The sequence below is a fragment of the Psammomys obesus genome, unplaced genomic scaffold (genome assembly GCF_907164565.1).
Source record: "Psammomys obesus unplaced genomic scaffold, mPsaObe1.curated_primary_1811, whole genome shotgun sequence".
Lineage (NCBI taxonomy): Eukaryota > Metazoa > Chordata > Mammalia > Rodentia > Muridae > Psammomys > Psammomys obesus.
Window position 1 is genome coordinate 5,369,817 of NW_026585587.1, and position 12,635 is coordinate 5,382,451.

Consider the following 12,635-nt stretch of genomic DNA (forward strand, 5'->3'; position numbering starts at 1 on the left):
TGGATCACCCTGGTACGTTTGTTGCAGTATATTCAGTGAACATTGATTTCTGTACTTCTTTGTTTTCAGATAGCTTTAGGTTCAGTCTTGCCATCCTCATTATAACTTATAGGATAACAAGCCACCCCACAACTTAAAAGCATGAAATAGCAAACAGCTGGACATGGCAGCACAGGCCTGAAGCAAGAGAATAGCGAGTGTCCAGTCTGGGCCATGGAATGAGACTCTGACAAGAACAGTTTGGGGAAAGGGGTTGGGAAGAAGAGAGGGAGAGTAGGGAAACAGGCAACACAGCATGCGTTTATTCTCTCACATGGTTTTGGGGAGTCAGAACAGTTTAGGCTCTTTCATAAGGCTGCAGTCAACTCAAAGCCGCTTTCCTATGGTTGGAATATCCAGCCCAAGCTCAGTCCTGTGGTTGTAGGAGGCTGTGCCTCTGCACTAACTTGGTTGAAAGGCTTCATTCTCACCAGGGTAGGCCTTGTTGTATAGTGCCAAGTGGGTTTGTGCTGACTTCCCCAGAGCAAGAGAGCTGAGGGGCAGAGGGACAGAAATGGCAGGCAGACACACACCACGTAAGGACAGAGTGTGTTCTGGAAGATCTTTCTTTCTTTCTTTCTTTCTTTCTTTCTTTCTTTTTTCAGAGTGTGTTCTGGAAGATCCTTCCTTCCTTCCTTCCTTCCTTCCTTCTTTCTTATTTATTTATTATGTGTACAATATTGTGCCTGCATATGCACCTGCAGGCCAGAAGAGAGCACCAGATCTCATTATAGATAGTTGTGAGCCACCATGTGGTTGCTGGGAATTGAACTCAGGACCTTTGGAAGAACAGCCGATGCTCTTAACCCCTAAGCCATCTCTCCAGCCCAAAGATCTCCTCGATATGCAAGATAATAGTCTTAGAACCTGGAGATGGCTTTGATGTCACCTAATCACAGGATCCCCAGTGTATACCTGTTCTAACAGCAAGGAGGGGGTCACCTAGGGGAGTGGCTACAGATGGTAGAGCATTTTCTGGAGTCTTCAGTGTATTTGCAGAAGTTAAAGCGAACACATTGTAACTTGCTAACATCTCCCAAAATCACCCTGAATCATGGATTTAAACCATAGCTCGGGGTCACCAGCTACAAACGACTGGCCTGCACTTAAAACAGGTGGATCCAGGTTAATTTTTCTCAGAATTACAAACACTAATATTAATTTCTGCAACAAAAATTCTGACCAGAACATTCATACTGTGCAAAAGTAGCCTTCATGAAGCCCAGCATTGGCTCCGGTCTTTTCAGATGAGCTTTTTCCACCACATGAATTTGCGTGGAACTTAAACAAACAAACAGAAACTCTCTTTGTCTTTCAGGGCTTTTCGGATTTGTTAAGATTGTGGGTAAAGGTGGGACCTAAGACACAGAGATCTTAGGGTAGCTGAGGTGGGGATCACTGTTGGCAATATGCAAACTGCAGCCTAGTGGGGGGTCTCACTGTCCTGCAGGACCCTTAATGCCTTCATCAAGCTATGCCTTTGCAGATTCTCAGTTAAAGACCTTTACAGAAATGTGAACGAAGACATTCCAGGATTTCCAAAGGGCATTGCTGTTTTTCTATGCCTCTGCTGGCTTCATGTGTCACCCATCTATCCTGGAATAGCCAGCTAGGAAGGATAAGAACTAGGGGAGCTATGTTGTCACCAGAAGCAGGCTCAGTCTTCCCAGACCCGGATCCACACAGCTGTGGAATATGTTTCCAGACTTAGATGTGGTTTCTGTTGTGATGCTGTCAGTGACAGGCTCTTAGGGGAAACTCTTCACCCTCTAAGAAGGGTGCCTCTTACTCCAAGAGATTCCGCGCCTACCACCTACTACACCGTAGAATCAGAGTAAAGACTACATTGTCATAGGTACATCCAGCATTGTGACCTCAGTCAGCCAACCGTGCATTCCACTACTACAAACCCTTTACTAGCAAACCAAAAACACCCTGCCCCTCCCCCTTTTTTAAGGATTTGAGTTTAATCTTTTTAAACAGTCCCAATGTTTGGAAGGTAGTGTCTGGAGAGATGGCTCAGCACTAAGGGCACATACTCTTCCAGAGAACCCAACTTTCAATTCCAGAACCCACACCAGGTCCTCCCAGCCATCTATAGCTCTCGATCTAGGGTCTGCTTCTGGCCTCCTTGGGCATCTGCACTCATGTGCACATACCCCCAAAGACACATAAACACAATTAAAAATAAAAATAAAATTTTAGGTGGATACTTCTGTGTCTGTCCCTGAGATGGGCTTCAGTCCTCCACTATTCACGAGTGATGTGGGAATGAGGAGCCTGTAGGTGGGGCACAGGAAGTGTACTGCAGGCCCTTCTCCCCGCCGTGGCTTCATGTTGTCCTTCATGCACTGAGCTCTCAAAGGAACATAAGGGAGGGTTGGGTTGGGTTTGGTTTGGTTTGGTTTCTCATGCATAGTTAAGGAAAATAGAGACAGAAAGCGGCAAAACAGCCTCGTTAAGACATGAAGACAGGATGGTGTGGAAAGCTTGTGGTTTGGACTTTCTGTGCAGAGTGACAAATGACAAACATTAACATCAACTGAACACTCAGCTAGGTAGTAGGAAATGAAATAAAAATGACTGCCTTCCGTCAAGTTGTACTCCAGGAAGACCGTAGACCTATGTCAAAGTAAAGAGTGCATTTCTAAAGGAATTTCCCTCCAAATAAGAAGTGGCTTCTTGGTAACTGGGGTGGAGGGACATGTGCTGTGCTGTGTCGTGAGGGGACAGCACCAGAGAGTGGAAGCCCATGAGTGACCATCAGAAGACCCTTAAGTCGGGAATTTGGGTCTAGAGGACCTGGCAAAGTCCTAGGTGCTGTATTTCTAGAATACCAGTTTACAAACAGTGCTGGTAGTCTCTGGAAGGAGTCAGGTATGCTGACGGCTGTGAGGGGCTTAGGGAGGGAAGGGATCTTGGGGGTAGCAAGGACAGTCTGCCAGGCCAGCTTCTGTAGTGCCTTTCTGAACACTAACACAGTTGGTGGTCAGTAGCTGGACTTGCAGTCATCTGCTGGCATTTTTTGTTGGATTCGTACTGTAAAAGGCATTTACAAAACCAGCAAAATGTCGAAACAGTCTGTAACTTACAGTGTCCTTGATTAATCTTGAAATTTGATTAAAACTTCTTCAGCAATAACCAAAAAAATGATGAGAAACATGGAGAGCTTTTGAATGAGCTCAAGTTCCCCAGGGTCTTTTCCTGCCGTCAGTGCCGCTGGTCCCCTGCAGTGAGCCCCAGCTGTAAGGTCGAAGCATTTGAGTGTGTGCCTTTGTTTTCTGTGAGTTTCCGAAAGGCAGCATTTGCCTGAGGATGGCTGGCTGCTGCTTAAAATGCAGCCTATGTCTTAGGAGCCTGCTGTGAGTTCTGGGTAGGCAAAGATGCCTCATGTGTTGGAAGTAAGCCCAGCCTGTCTACAGCATGACAGATACTAGGGGAGCCCTGGTAGAGATGCCCATGGCAGTGGCAGGTGGCCCTGAAAGGATTCTGTGGGCACCACGTGGCCTGGGCACCAGCAGTCACAGCCAGGGGGCGACAGAAACAACCCTCAGCATTGGGCTTCGGCCTTGTCAGCCTGTACACTTTACAGAGGTGTGGCCTCTTTCACATACGCAGTTCTTCCCAATCGGCGTCCCGTAGGGTCATCAGCCCAGAATGGCAGTGCGCTAAAGAGGGAATTCTCTGGAGGAAGCTACAGCATGAAGCGACAGCCCATGCCCTCTCCCTCGGAGGGCTCCTTGTCATCAGGAGGCATGGACCAAGGGAGTGACGCCCCTGCGAGGGACTATGATGGAGAGGTGAGTGCGCTGTGGATGGCGGCTGCGCCTGTCACCCGTGCTTTGTCCCTGCTCTGTCCACACTCATCCACTGCCTTGCGTATGTCCCGGATGCAGGGTCTGTCGTCCCCACACCTGCGCGAGCGTGCGTGTGTGTGCGCCCGCATGCACACGTGCCCCTGCTTATGTCTGTCCTCCAGTCATCTCACAGAGGCGCTGTCTGCTCACAGAAGAGAAGCCCATGGGTGGTTGAGTACAGGAGGGGGCCTGGGGCAGTGAGTGTCCTCCCTATTATCACTCAGCTTTTTGCCAATGCCTTGTTTTGCAGGACTCTGATTCTCCAAGGCATTCCACAGCTTCCAACAGCTCCAACCTGAGCAGCCCCCCAAGCCCCGTTTCACCCCGAAAGACCAAGAGCCTCTCCCTGGAGAGCACAGACCGCGGGAGCTGGGATCCGTGAGCCCAGGACGGCGGCAGCCGCAGGCAGGGACTCCAAGACCGGACAACGCGCCTGGCAGCAGTGTCCCCTTCCTCGCCACTACAAAGAGGATCTCTCCGCAGCCAGGCCCGCTTCCCCCCCCCCCCCCCCCCCCCAGGTAGCTTCTGTAGACAGACTGCGCAGACGCAGCGCTCAGAGTAGACTGGTTGTGTTCTCACCGTAGCCCTCACGTAGCACCCAGCAGCCTCCATGAGCGTCAGCCCGACTGTGGCCAGGGAAAAACCCTCACGAATTAAAACAATGCATATTTTACTACAATACAGAGTTTAAATAAATACATAAATGTAGAAGTTAAATACTGAATGTATATAGTCAAAGAAGCATCTTGTGTTCAATGAAAGATGGATGCGTATATAAGAAAGATCATTTAATTTAAAGAAATGTGTTGTTTCTTGTCTGTTTCCCAGCTAAGTCATATACAGGGTAGAAAGGCCTCAAGTGACATTTGTAAAGAGAGAGCAGAAGTCAGGTCCCTGTGGTGTCTGTCCTCAAGCCTGGGCAGGCTGAGGTCACTGGGAAATCTAAGGGATGTTTGGAGATAAGCGCCATCGTTGCGCTGACCTGTAACCTGGACACCACCAATGGCAGTGAAGCCGCTCCAGCCACTCCAGAGGCATGCCCGCCTCTCAAGGCAGTTCTTTAGTGATCAATTTGAACATGTTCTCCCCCCCCCCCCCCCCCCCCCCGTTACATTTTAATATCTGGCACAGATGGATGTGAAAGACAATTGTCACCTTGTGACCCTTCCCATTATAAAGGAGATAGGGAGAGAGTCATGACTTCTGAAGGTCATGGAATGGTTCCTATAGCTTTTTGTCCTGGCCAAATCCTGTCCTTTCCCCGGTTGCAGTGAGGAGTCCTGGCTTGGGCACAGCTTCCCTTTTTGGTTAAGGGTAGTTGTGAACTTCCTCACACACACTGCTGGGGAAAAGCTTCACCTTGCTAAATCATGCAAGACCTCAGAAGCATGGGCTTGAACAGCCATGACCAGATATGCCATCCCATCTGAGGGGACAGTGGGGCCTGTGCATGGGCCCAGGGGTGTGCTGGTGGCCACTGGATTGTCAGCCAGCTTTCCCTCTGCCTATCTGCTGATGCACTTGTCCCAGGAAGCAAGATGAAGACCAGAACTCCTCTCTACTCACGCTTCACCAGCCAGAACAGGAGAGAAACTACAATGCCCCGTGCAGACAGAGGCCCCACCACTCCTAATTTTTACCTCTTTGGAGCTGAAAAGTCCGTTTCTCCCCACTTTAAACCACACCTAAAATAGATTTCCAAAGTTGCTAACCTGCCCAGCGTACTGACTCTCAGCCCATCATGCTGCCAGGCCCTGAGGACCAGACTCCCAGGTACACTGCTGTAGGGGAGGAGGCTAGAGTTGGGGAGGGAAGGTGGTGACAGAAGCCCTTCTGGTGGGGTCCCTTTAGACAACAGCTTTGACAGACATTCAGTACTGGCTCCCAGCAGTAAGTACATCTCCTTTTGGATGGGCATTGTGTCATTCTAATCTAAATCTTTCTGCTTTTGGAAAAGAAGTATAAAAATACTTCTGTACATCCAAAACTAAGGGTCAGACTCTGAATTTGGTCAGAGCCCTATTTTACCTACTTGAACTTGGCACTTTGCCTGAAAAAAAAAAAAAAAAAAAAAAAAACTGGCTCCCTCCCCTCAGTCCTCTCCCCTGCTCTCCTACCCAGGCAGAAACCTGCCATGCTGAGTGAGACCGAGACTGATGGAACTCCACCCTAAGCCTAAGCCTCTGGTTGTAGCTTTGACAACCAATTGTGAATTTTTGTTGCCTACAGGTGCTTGTTTGTAAAAGGACCCTTCTAGAGTCACAGTCTAAACCTCCCTAAAGTTCAGCTCCACTGCAGTGAGTCCCTCATAACAACTGTCTATTGGACTCATCTATTGGCCTGTTGGCCTTCCTGTCAGAAGCTATGGAGGAGGATGGGACAGATGGCAAACAGGCTTCCAGGAGACAGAAACAAAGATTCCTTAAAGCAGTCAATAACAAAGACCAGAGAAAAGGCCTCAGGCCCTTTTTGAGATCTCTCTCTCTCTACCCACCCCATGCAAGGTATTTGAAGTGTGTGGGAGAAGTGTGGGGAAAAGAGGGAGGTGGGATTTAGAAGCATTTCTGGCTTAGGGTCTATGGGTTAGTGCTTGGTGCTATGTCCAGCCTGTTTGCTATTTATCCTTTGAATTCTGACTACTCTGTTATGTGGGGTTTGGGTGGGTATACAAAATATATTACAGTTTCTTGTTTTGTTGCCAAAAACAAAAGCCTTCCTTGTCAATGAGTGCTAAAGCAGATTTCATGTGTATTAAATATATATATTTATATACATATATACAAATATGTGTATTAAATATATATGTGTACACTCCCCGTGCTTAGCCATTTGCGTTCCTTCCCAGTGAAGACAGCTTTAAGACCCGGGGGGATAACAAAAGGCCTGACTTTCCAGTGAATCCCTAAGCCAAGCTTAAGGGGGCGCTTCTGAAACTCCCATCATTCCTGCCAGCTCCTCCTCAGCCTCTCCTCTTTCATGCTAGAAGCCCGTCATTTTGTTACTTAATGGCCACACTTATTTCTAGGGAAGTTCAGCGGGCTTGTGTTGGACCTCAGGTATCGGTAAGAAAAGCTAGGACACACTCAACTAACTCCCAAGTGCCGAAGCCCACATGCAGCCTTGGCAGTGACCACAGATTCAGTTCCCCCAGCTCAGTAGACCTAGTCCCACCCCCACCCCCAACACAGCTGCACTTCCAACAGTGTGACACCCTGATGTAGGTCATACTTTGCCCAAGACCACTGGCCACTTCCGGCCCTCCCTGGCCCTGCCGCACAGCATCTCACTGCGCCCTTGAGTGGCTCATTCCCTGTTGAAACTCTTAGCCGTCACAAATCCAGAGTTCCTTGGGGAGCCCTGCTACAGTGAGTGTGTCTCCTGCCAGTGCCAGCACCACATTCTCCCGTCCCAGTGACCGTACCACACAGGGCCCTTCTCAAGTTTTAGGACACTGACCACAAGTCAGCTTCGATGCCATTGGAAACAAAATGACCTGCCTTTTTATTTGATAGTACAATACCATTTATTTTATAAATTTTTAGGATTTTTTTTCTCATTGTAATATTATTGTACAGTTTTGCATGGCCTCGGTGTAATCATTTTTGTTTAGAATATGATGCTGACCAGTGTGTGTGTGGAAGGGAAGATAATGCTTTGGCCTCTAGGCACTTGGTTGGTTTGGTTTCATTCCTGATGTCTTAGGGAATTTCCTGAGTGTCTGCTACCAAACTATGACATGGATTCTTTTGCACAGAACTATTTAAGGTGGGATAGTCAAAAATGTAACAAAGGATTTCTCACCAATATTTTATGTTGGTATCAATTAACCAGACTTTGATGTACTGCAATAAAATAAGGAGCTGTTAGGATTGAGTATTCTGTCCTTTTCTTCCCCTACGTAAAGAGTATGAGGAGCCCCTGGCTCAGAGGTCTCTCATGTTTGTATGGACCTCTTCTTTGTATCCCAAAAGACAAAGGTCAGTTTGGCCCCGGGGTTTGATCTGGAACTTGGAGCTCCTGAGCCACACTCCGGAGGCCTTCAGTCTCAGGTTTGTCTGCAGTGTGAGCCTCGGAGCAACCTGATTGCTGCCTGTGGCCAGACAGACACTTTGAAGAGCTGGATCCCTATTTTGGTGCCTTAGAATGGTGCAGCTGGCACACAGGTAAGGCCCTAGAACTGCAACTGAAGTCCCTCACAACCCTCCTAGCCACTGGGACTCTTGCAGGTCCACAAGTCCCACTGGGCCTCGAAGGCAGCGTCTGTGGAGACCAGGACTTGACTTGGCAAACTTTCCACAAAGAAATGGACAAGAACACCATGTTCCCATACAACGCTAGCAGCACGGTGAGCCCAGTGTGGTAAAGGGGTGAGAGTTAGCCAGGCCACCAGCCAGGACCTAAAGGGCACCTTGTTCCTGTCCCAGCCTAGTCACTTAGTGTCTACTGTTAAGTGGCCACGGAACCCAGAAGCTCATTTTCTCTAAAGTGCCTAAGAAACCTCGTGGCTCAAACTAGTGAGCCTAACTACTCAGGAGGAGAGGGCTAAGCAGGAGGATTACAAGTTCAAGGCCTGCCTAAGCACCGTAATGAGATCCTGTCTCAAAAGTCTAAAGGCTAAGGGTACAGCCCAGTGGTAGAGCACTTGCTTCTGTAAGGCATTGGACTCAATCCCCAGTGCCAATAATGCCCTGAGTCAGAGATACGAATACACAGCAATTCTTAATATCTGCCATGTTGCCATGGCCTGTCCCCACCAAGAGCAACCGATATACTGGCTCAGAGGCCTTTACAGGTAGAGTATACCACTCAGGTCGTAAGTGGGGCCACCTCATTCCCAGGATTCACGGAGCGCACAAGAAATGGCAGTCCCCAACACACTTCTTTATTGAACGAAAAGGTGTGACTGTAATTCAAGACATACGAACAGAGCCTCTGTTGATCCCCTGGGCCAGGGATGGCAACTACCTCTCCTGGAACATGCCGGAATCCTGCTGCTCTTCCAGCCCTGCTTTAAGGGTCTGCTGTCCATGCTGAGATGGGGCTCGGATGGCTGCCCTATTGTCCTGAGCTCCAGGCCACGGGCTGGGATGGCAAAGGGCAGGGACACAAGCTCACCCAGAACCACAAGAATTCATTCTGCATGGCCAACGAGGCCCCAAGGATGGGGTCTAGTCTTACTTTGCTCCGTGTCCCTGTGGGCATCCACAGCAGGGAGGAGATGGCAAAAACAGCCTGCCTTATTGTCTTGACAGTTGAGAAGCAGCAGTTGGGGTCTCTGCAGAGCTCTCTTCCTACTCCTGGAGGCATGGCTCCCTCTGAACATCCTCCGTCTGCCTTGCTGAGCCTGAAGGAGCGTGACCCCTCGTCAGCCTGGTCCATGCCTAGCCTACAGCAGCCCAGCCTTCATCCTGCAGTAGTTACTATAGGCTTCCTCGAACATGGCCTTGCAGGGGAAGCGAGCCTTCAGCTTGGAGCAGATGAGGAAAGAGCCGCCCATCTTTCGGTGCAGAGAGTAGGTCTCCTCCGGGGGCGGGATGAGGCGGTGCTTCAGCATGACGGGGATCAAGTTATGGATCTTCTCAGTGGTGCTCTGGGTGCCAAAGTCAAAGGGCTCTTCTGAGGCAAAGGCCTCCCCCAGGATGAGGATGGCATCTAGGTGGGCATCCTCCATAGCCTGCATCAAGAGGAAGGGCAGAGATGACTGGATCAGAAGCCCTCAGCCCAGTCCTTCCATAGCTCCTGATTTCAGCACCAAGTGCTTGGGCCTGGAGGACAGCTTTGGCCTGAAGAGTGGTATCAGGTAACTTTGACCCCCAGCAAGCAGGCAGACCCAGGAGCACATGTGAGACAAGGCAGAGCGCAGAGGCCTCCTCCCCTCCCACAGCATTCACTCCATCCTCACAAAGCTGTTCAAGCAGGCTTCGGCCACTGGGCACTGTTGTGCCCAGATCCTAGCACATGGCAGCACTTTCAAGACAGAGGGTGCATGAAAAGTAGCCCTCACCAGCAGAACACTGGAGGGGCAAGGGGCAGGTGGGCCAGGATCAAACCAAACTAGCTGCACAGAGGAAATAAGTCACCTTGGCAGGTGGGAAGGAGATGAAGCAGGGCCACCCATCCTGATGGTGTGAACCCAGGTCAGGGAAGGTCAGCTCCCTGACAGCTGCTGGGTGAAGAGGCTCTAAAGGCTTGGGTAACCTGCCCACCCAAGCAGGCCAGCCCCTACCTCTTGGTGGCCAGGGTGGGCAGGCAGCACCAACTGGTAAACCCTAAGCAGAACAGTCCTGCTGTACAATACACACTTCCTACTAGGGAGAGGCCTCCAAGGGCCCCCCCCCGAGAGCCACTGGTTCTTAGGTGCCAAGGGAAGACACAGCCATGCCTACAGGGAGCTGAGCCTGAATCTCCATTGTAAGCCTGGGTGCTTCACTCACCTTGACCTCATAGCCAGTTAGGAACTTCATCTCTATGGACTTCTTGAGCACGGCCTCCCTGTCCTGGTCAGCAGCAGCCCGGATGACCTGGAAGAACAGAGGCTCCAGCCTGCCCCACAACCCTCCCGAGTGTCTCCAACCCCTGGCCTGGGGTCACAGCCAGCTGGGCGGACATGACGGGCTGTGCCCAGCTCCAGGCGGCTCTTCCACACTTTTCAGTCCCCAGCATCGGCTCTTGGCCTCTGAAATACATGGGCCAGGGCCCATTCCTGTTCTTACCTGAATGTAGAGGTCAGTGAAGGATCTGTCGTATTCCCGAGTTGCCCCAAAGTCCAGGAGAGCCACCTACAATGGAGATGCAACACTGCAGCCCTGCCCCGTGGTGCTGGTGCATAGGGCAGTGAGAGGGGGTCTCTTCCGGGCCTGAGCCACAGGTCTCTGCTGCTAACCTTCACCTTACCTTGTGCTGCTGAGGGTCATAAAAGAAATTGGACCAGTTGGGGTCAGTCTGCATGACATGGAACTCAAACAGCTCCCTCAGGCACAGCACCAGAATGTTGTAGCAGATCTGGGGACAGGGTGGAGACCTGGGTCACACTGCTTCATGATCTCTAAAATCTGCCTCCTGAATCCACCCTAACTGCCCCAACAGAAGGCTGCGCTCATTGCCCCTTGTCCAGCCTCCCCAGGGAGGGCTTAGGGTCCCTGTTCCCACCACCAGGTTCCCAGCACGCAGGCTGGCATAGCATGAGCGCACCTCGTTCCGAACTTCCTGGCTCAGCCCTTCCGCCTGGTCCAAGGGGAAGCCTGTTATCAGCTCGGTGGTCAGCACGTGGGGACTGCATAACTCATCTACAATCTCGGGCACGTAGAAGAAGGGGTGATCCTTCAGCAACTCCCTGTGTGGAGAGGGAGCTCACACCTAGTCTGGACCCTCCACAGCCCCCAAATGGAGAGCCCACCAGGGGAAAACCTATTCTGCGGGGGGGGAATGGATGTGGCCAAACCCTGGCCCAGGGCCGTCCACCCTTCCTGGCCCCTTGGTGTCCCTCAGCCTCCCAGGGACCCCACAGGAGCCACCTGAACTTCTTGGCATAGGCAGCCTCCCTCTGGTAGTCACACTCAAGAACAAGCTCCCGCCTCAGCACATCAATCAGGTGCTCGGGGAACAGGCCTGTGACAGAAAGGGCCATCAGGTGGAAGAGGTGGCTCTGCAGACCTTTCCCCTGGCTTTCCCGGACCCAATCCTTGTGCCCGCCCCTTCCCCTCCCACCTCATGCCTGCAGCCCAGCCTGACCTTCTGGAAGCATGTTGCTCATGTTCAGCACAGCCATGAGGTTGTTGACGTCACTGTTAATGCTCTGGGCCACGCCAGGGTACTGCAAGGAGGGAAGGGGAGTTACTGGGGAAACAGCAGGCCAGGCTATCCCTGCCCACTAGCTTCTCAGCCATGTCTGACCGCATACAGCCCTCAGCGTGGATGAAACAAGGTTGCCACGACCTAACCCATCACCACCCTGCTCTCCATTTCTCCCCACCCTATCTATCCCCAGGAAAAGCCTCTGGCTCCAGCCTAGGCCCCAAAAGGCCATCCTGCCCCAAGAATGCCGGGGAACAGCCCCGCCCCTAATTCCTCATCTAGCAAACTCTTTCCTGGCACCCAGTGCAGCCAGATGCTACAGACAGACAGTGCCTCTGAAGTCCTGTGAGGACAGTCACATGCCACACAGGACCAGCTACCTGGATCTTCATGGCCACCTCACGACCGCCCTTCATTCGGGCCAGGTGCACCTGCCCTATAGAGGCAGCCGCAAAGGGCCGCTCCTCAAAGTACTCCAGCTTGTCCCGCCAGTGTGGGCCCAGGTCGTTGTTGAGGGTTTTCTGGAAAGAGGCCAGAGAAGACAGGGTCCCAGCCTGGTTACCTGGGGTTCCCTAAAGTGCACTCAGCTTACCCACTCCCGCCTTGGTCCTCAGATCCCCAGGGTCCCTCCCTCCTGCCAGCCTCACCGTCATCTGTTTCAGTGGCATGAAGTCAGCACTCTGCCGCACCCGCTCAAAGATCTTGGCCAGATGAGGGTTGATGAAAGCATCATCTGGAAGACGAGAGAGGTCAGAGTGAGGTTTCCATCAGGGAGAGATGCACCCCATAACAAGGCTACCCAGGTACCACTTGCCAGTGTGGCCTCCTGGGTAGGACATGGCACCAAGCTTTACCCTCCCTCACCCTAGGACCTAAAGCTCAGATACAATGACAGACGCAGCCTCAGCTTCCTCCTGGCACAGACTCCAGAATGGGACTCTAATG

At 51.4% G+C, this 12,635-nt stretch overlaps 2 protein-coding genes across 10 annotated transcripts in view; one reads left to right on the plus strand and one right to left on the minus strand.

Annotated features, from left to right (window-relative positions):
* Positions 1–4,997, plus strand: part of Cdc42bpa (CDC42 binding protein kinase alpha) — a 217,125-nt gene extending 212,128 nt beyond the window's left edge. For 6 of the 7 annotated variants that reach the window (XM_055608986.1, XM_055609009.1, XM_055609024.1 and 3 more), the window contains 2 exons: positions 3,682–3,839; positions 4,147–4,997. In XM_055608986.1, coding sequence (XP_055464961.1) covers positions 3,682–3,839; positions 4,147–4,278 — 290 coding nt within the window. In that variant the 3' untranslated portion in view covers positions 4,279–4,997. Of the gene's footprint in view, positions 1–3,681; positions 3,840–4,146 lie in introns of those variants that run through there. The other variant, XM_055609001.1, reaches the window with a different exon arrangement.
* Positions 4,998–8,756: 3,759 nt separating this feature from the next.
* The window catches only part of Coq8a (coenzyme Q8A), a 30,500-nt gene continuing 26,621 nt past the window's right edge, over positions 8,757–12,635 (minus strand). For all 3 annotated transcript variants that reach the window (XM_055609052.1, XM_055609057.1, XM_055609048.1), the window contains 9 exons: positions 12,338–12,423; positions 12,071–12,211; positions 11,628–11,709; positions 11,411–11,504; positions 11,088–11,229; positions 10,791–10,898; positions 10,610–10,675; positions 10,331–10,417; positions 8,757–9,570 (listed from right to left, as the gene is read on the minus strand). In XM_055609052.1, coding sequence (XP_055465027.1) covers positions 9,283–9,570; positions 10,331–10,417; positions 10,610–10,675; positions 10,791–10,898; positions 11,088–11,229; positions 11,411–11,504; positions 11,628–11,709; positions 12,071–12,211; positions 12,338–12,423 — 1,094 coding nt within the window. In that variant the 3' untranslated portion in view covers positions 8,757–9,282. The remainder of the gene's footprint in view (positions 9,571–10,330; positions 10,418–10,609; positions 10,676–10,790; positions 10,899–11,087; positions 11,230–11,410; positions 11,505–11,627; positions 11,710–12,070; positions 12,212–12,337; positions 12,424–12,635) is intronic.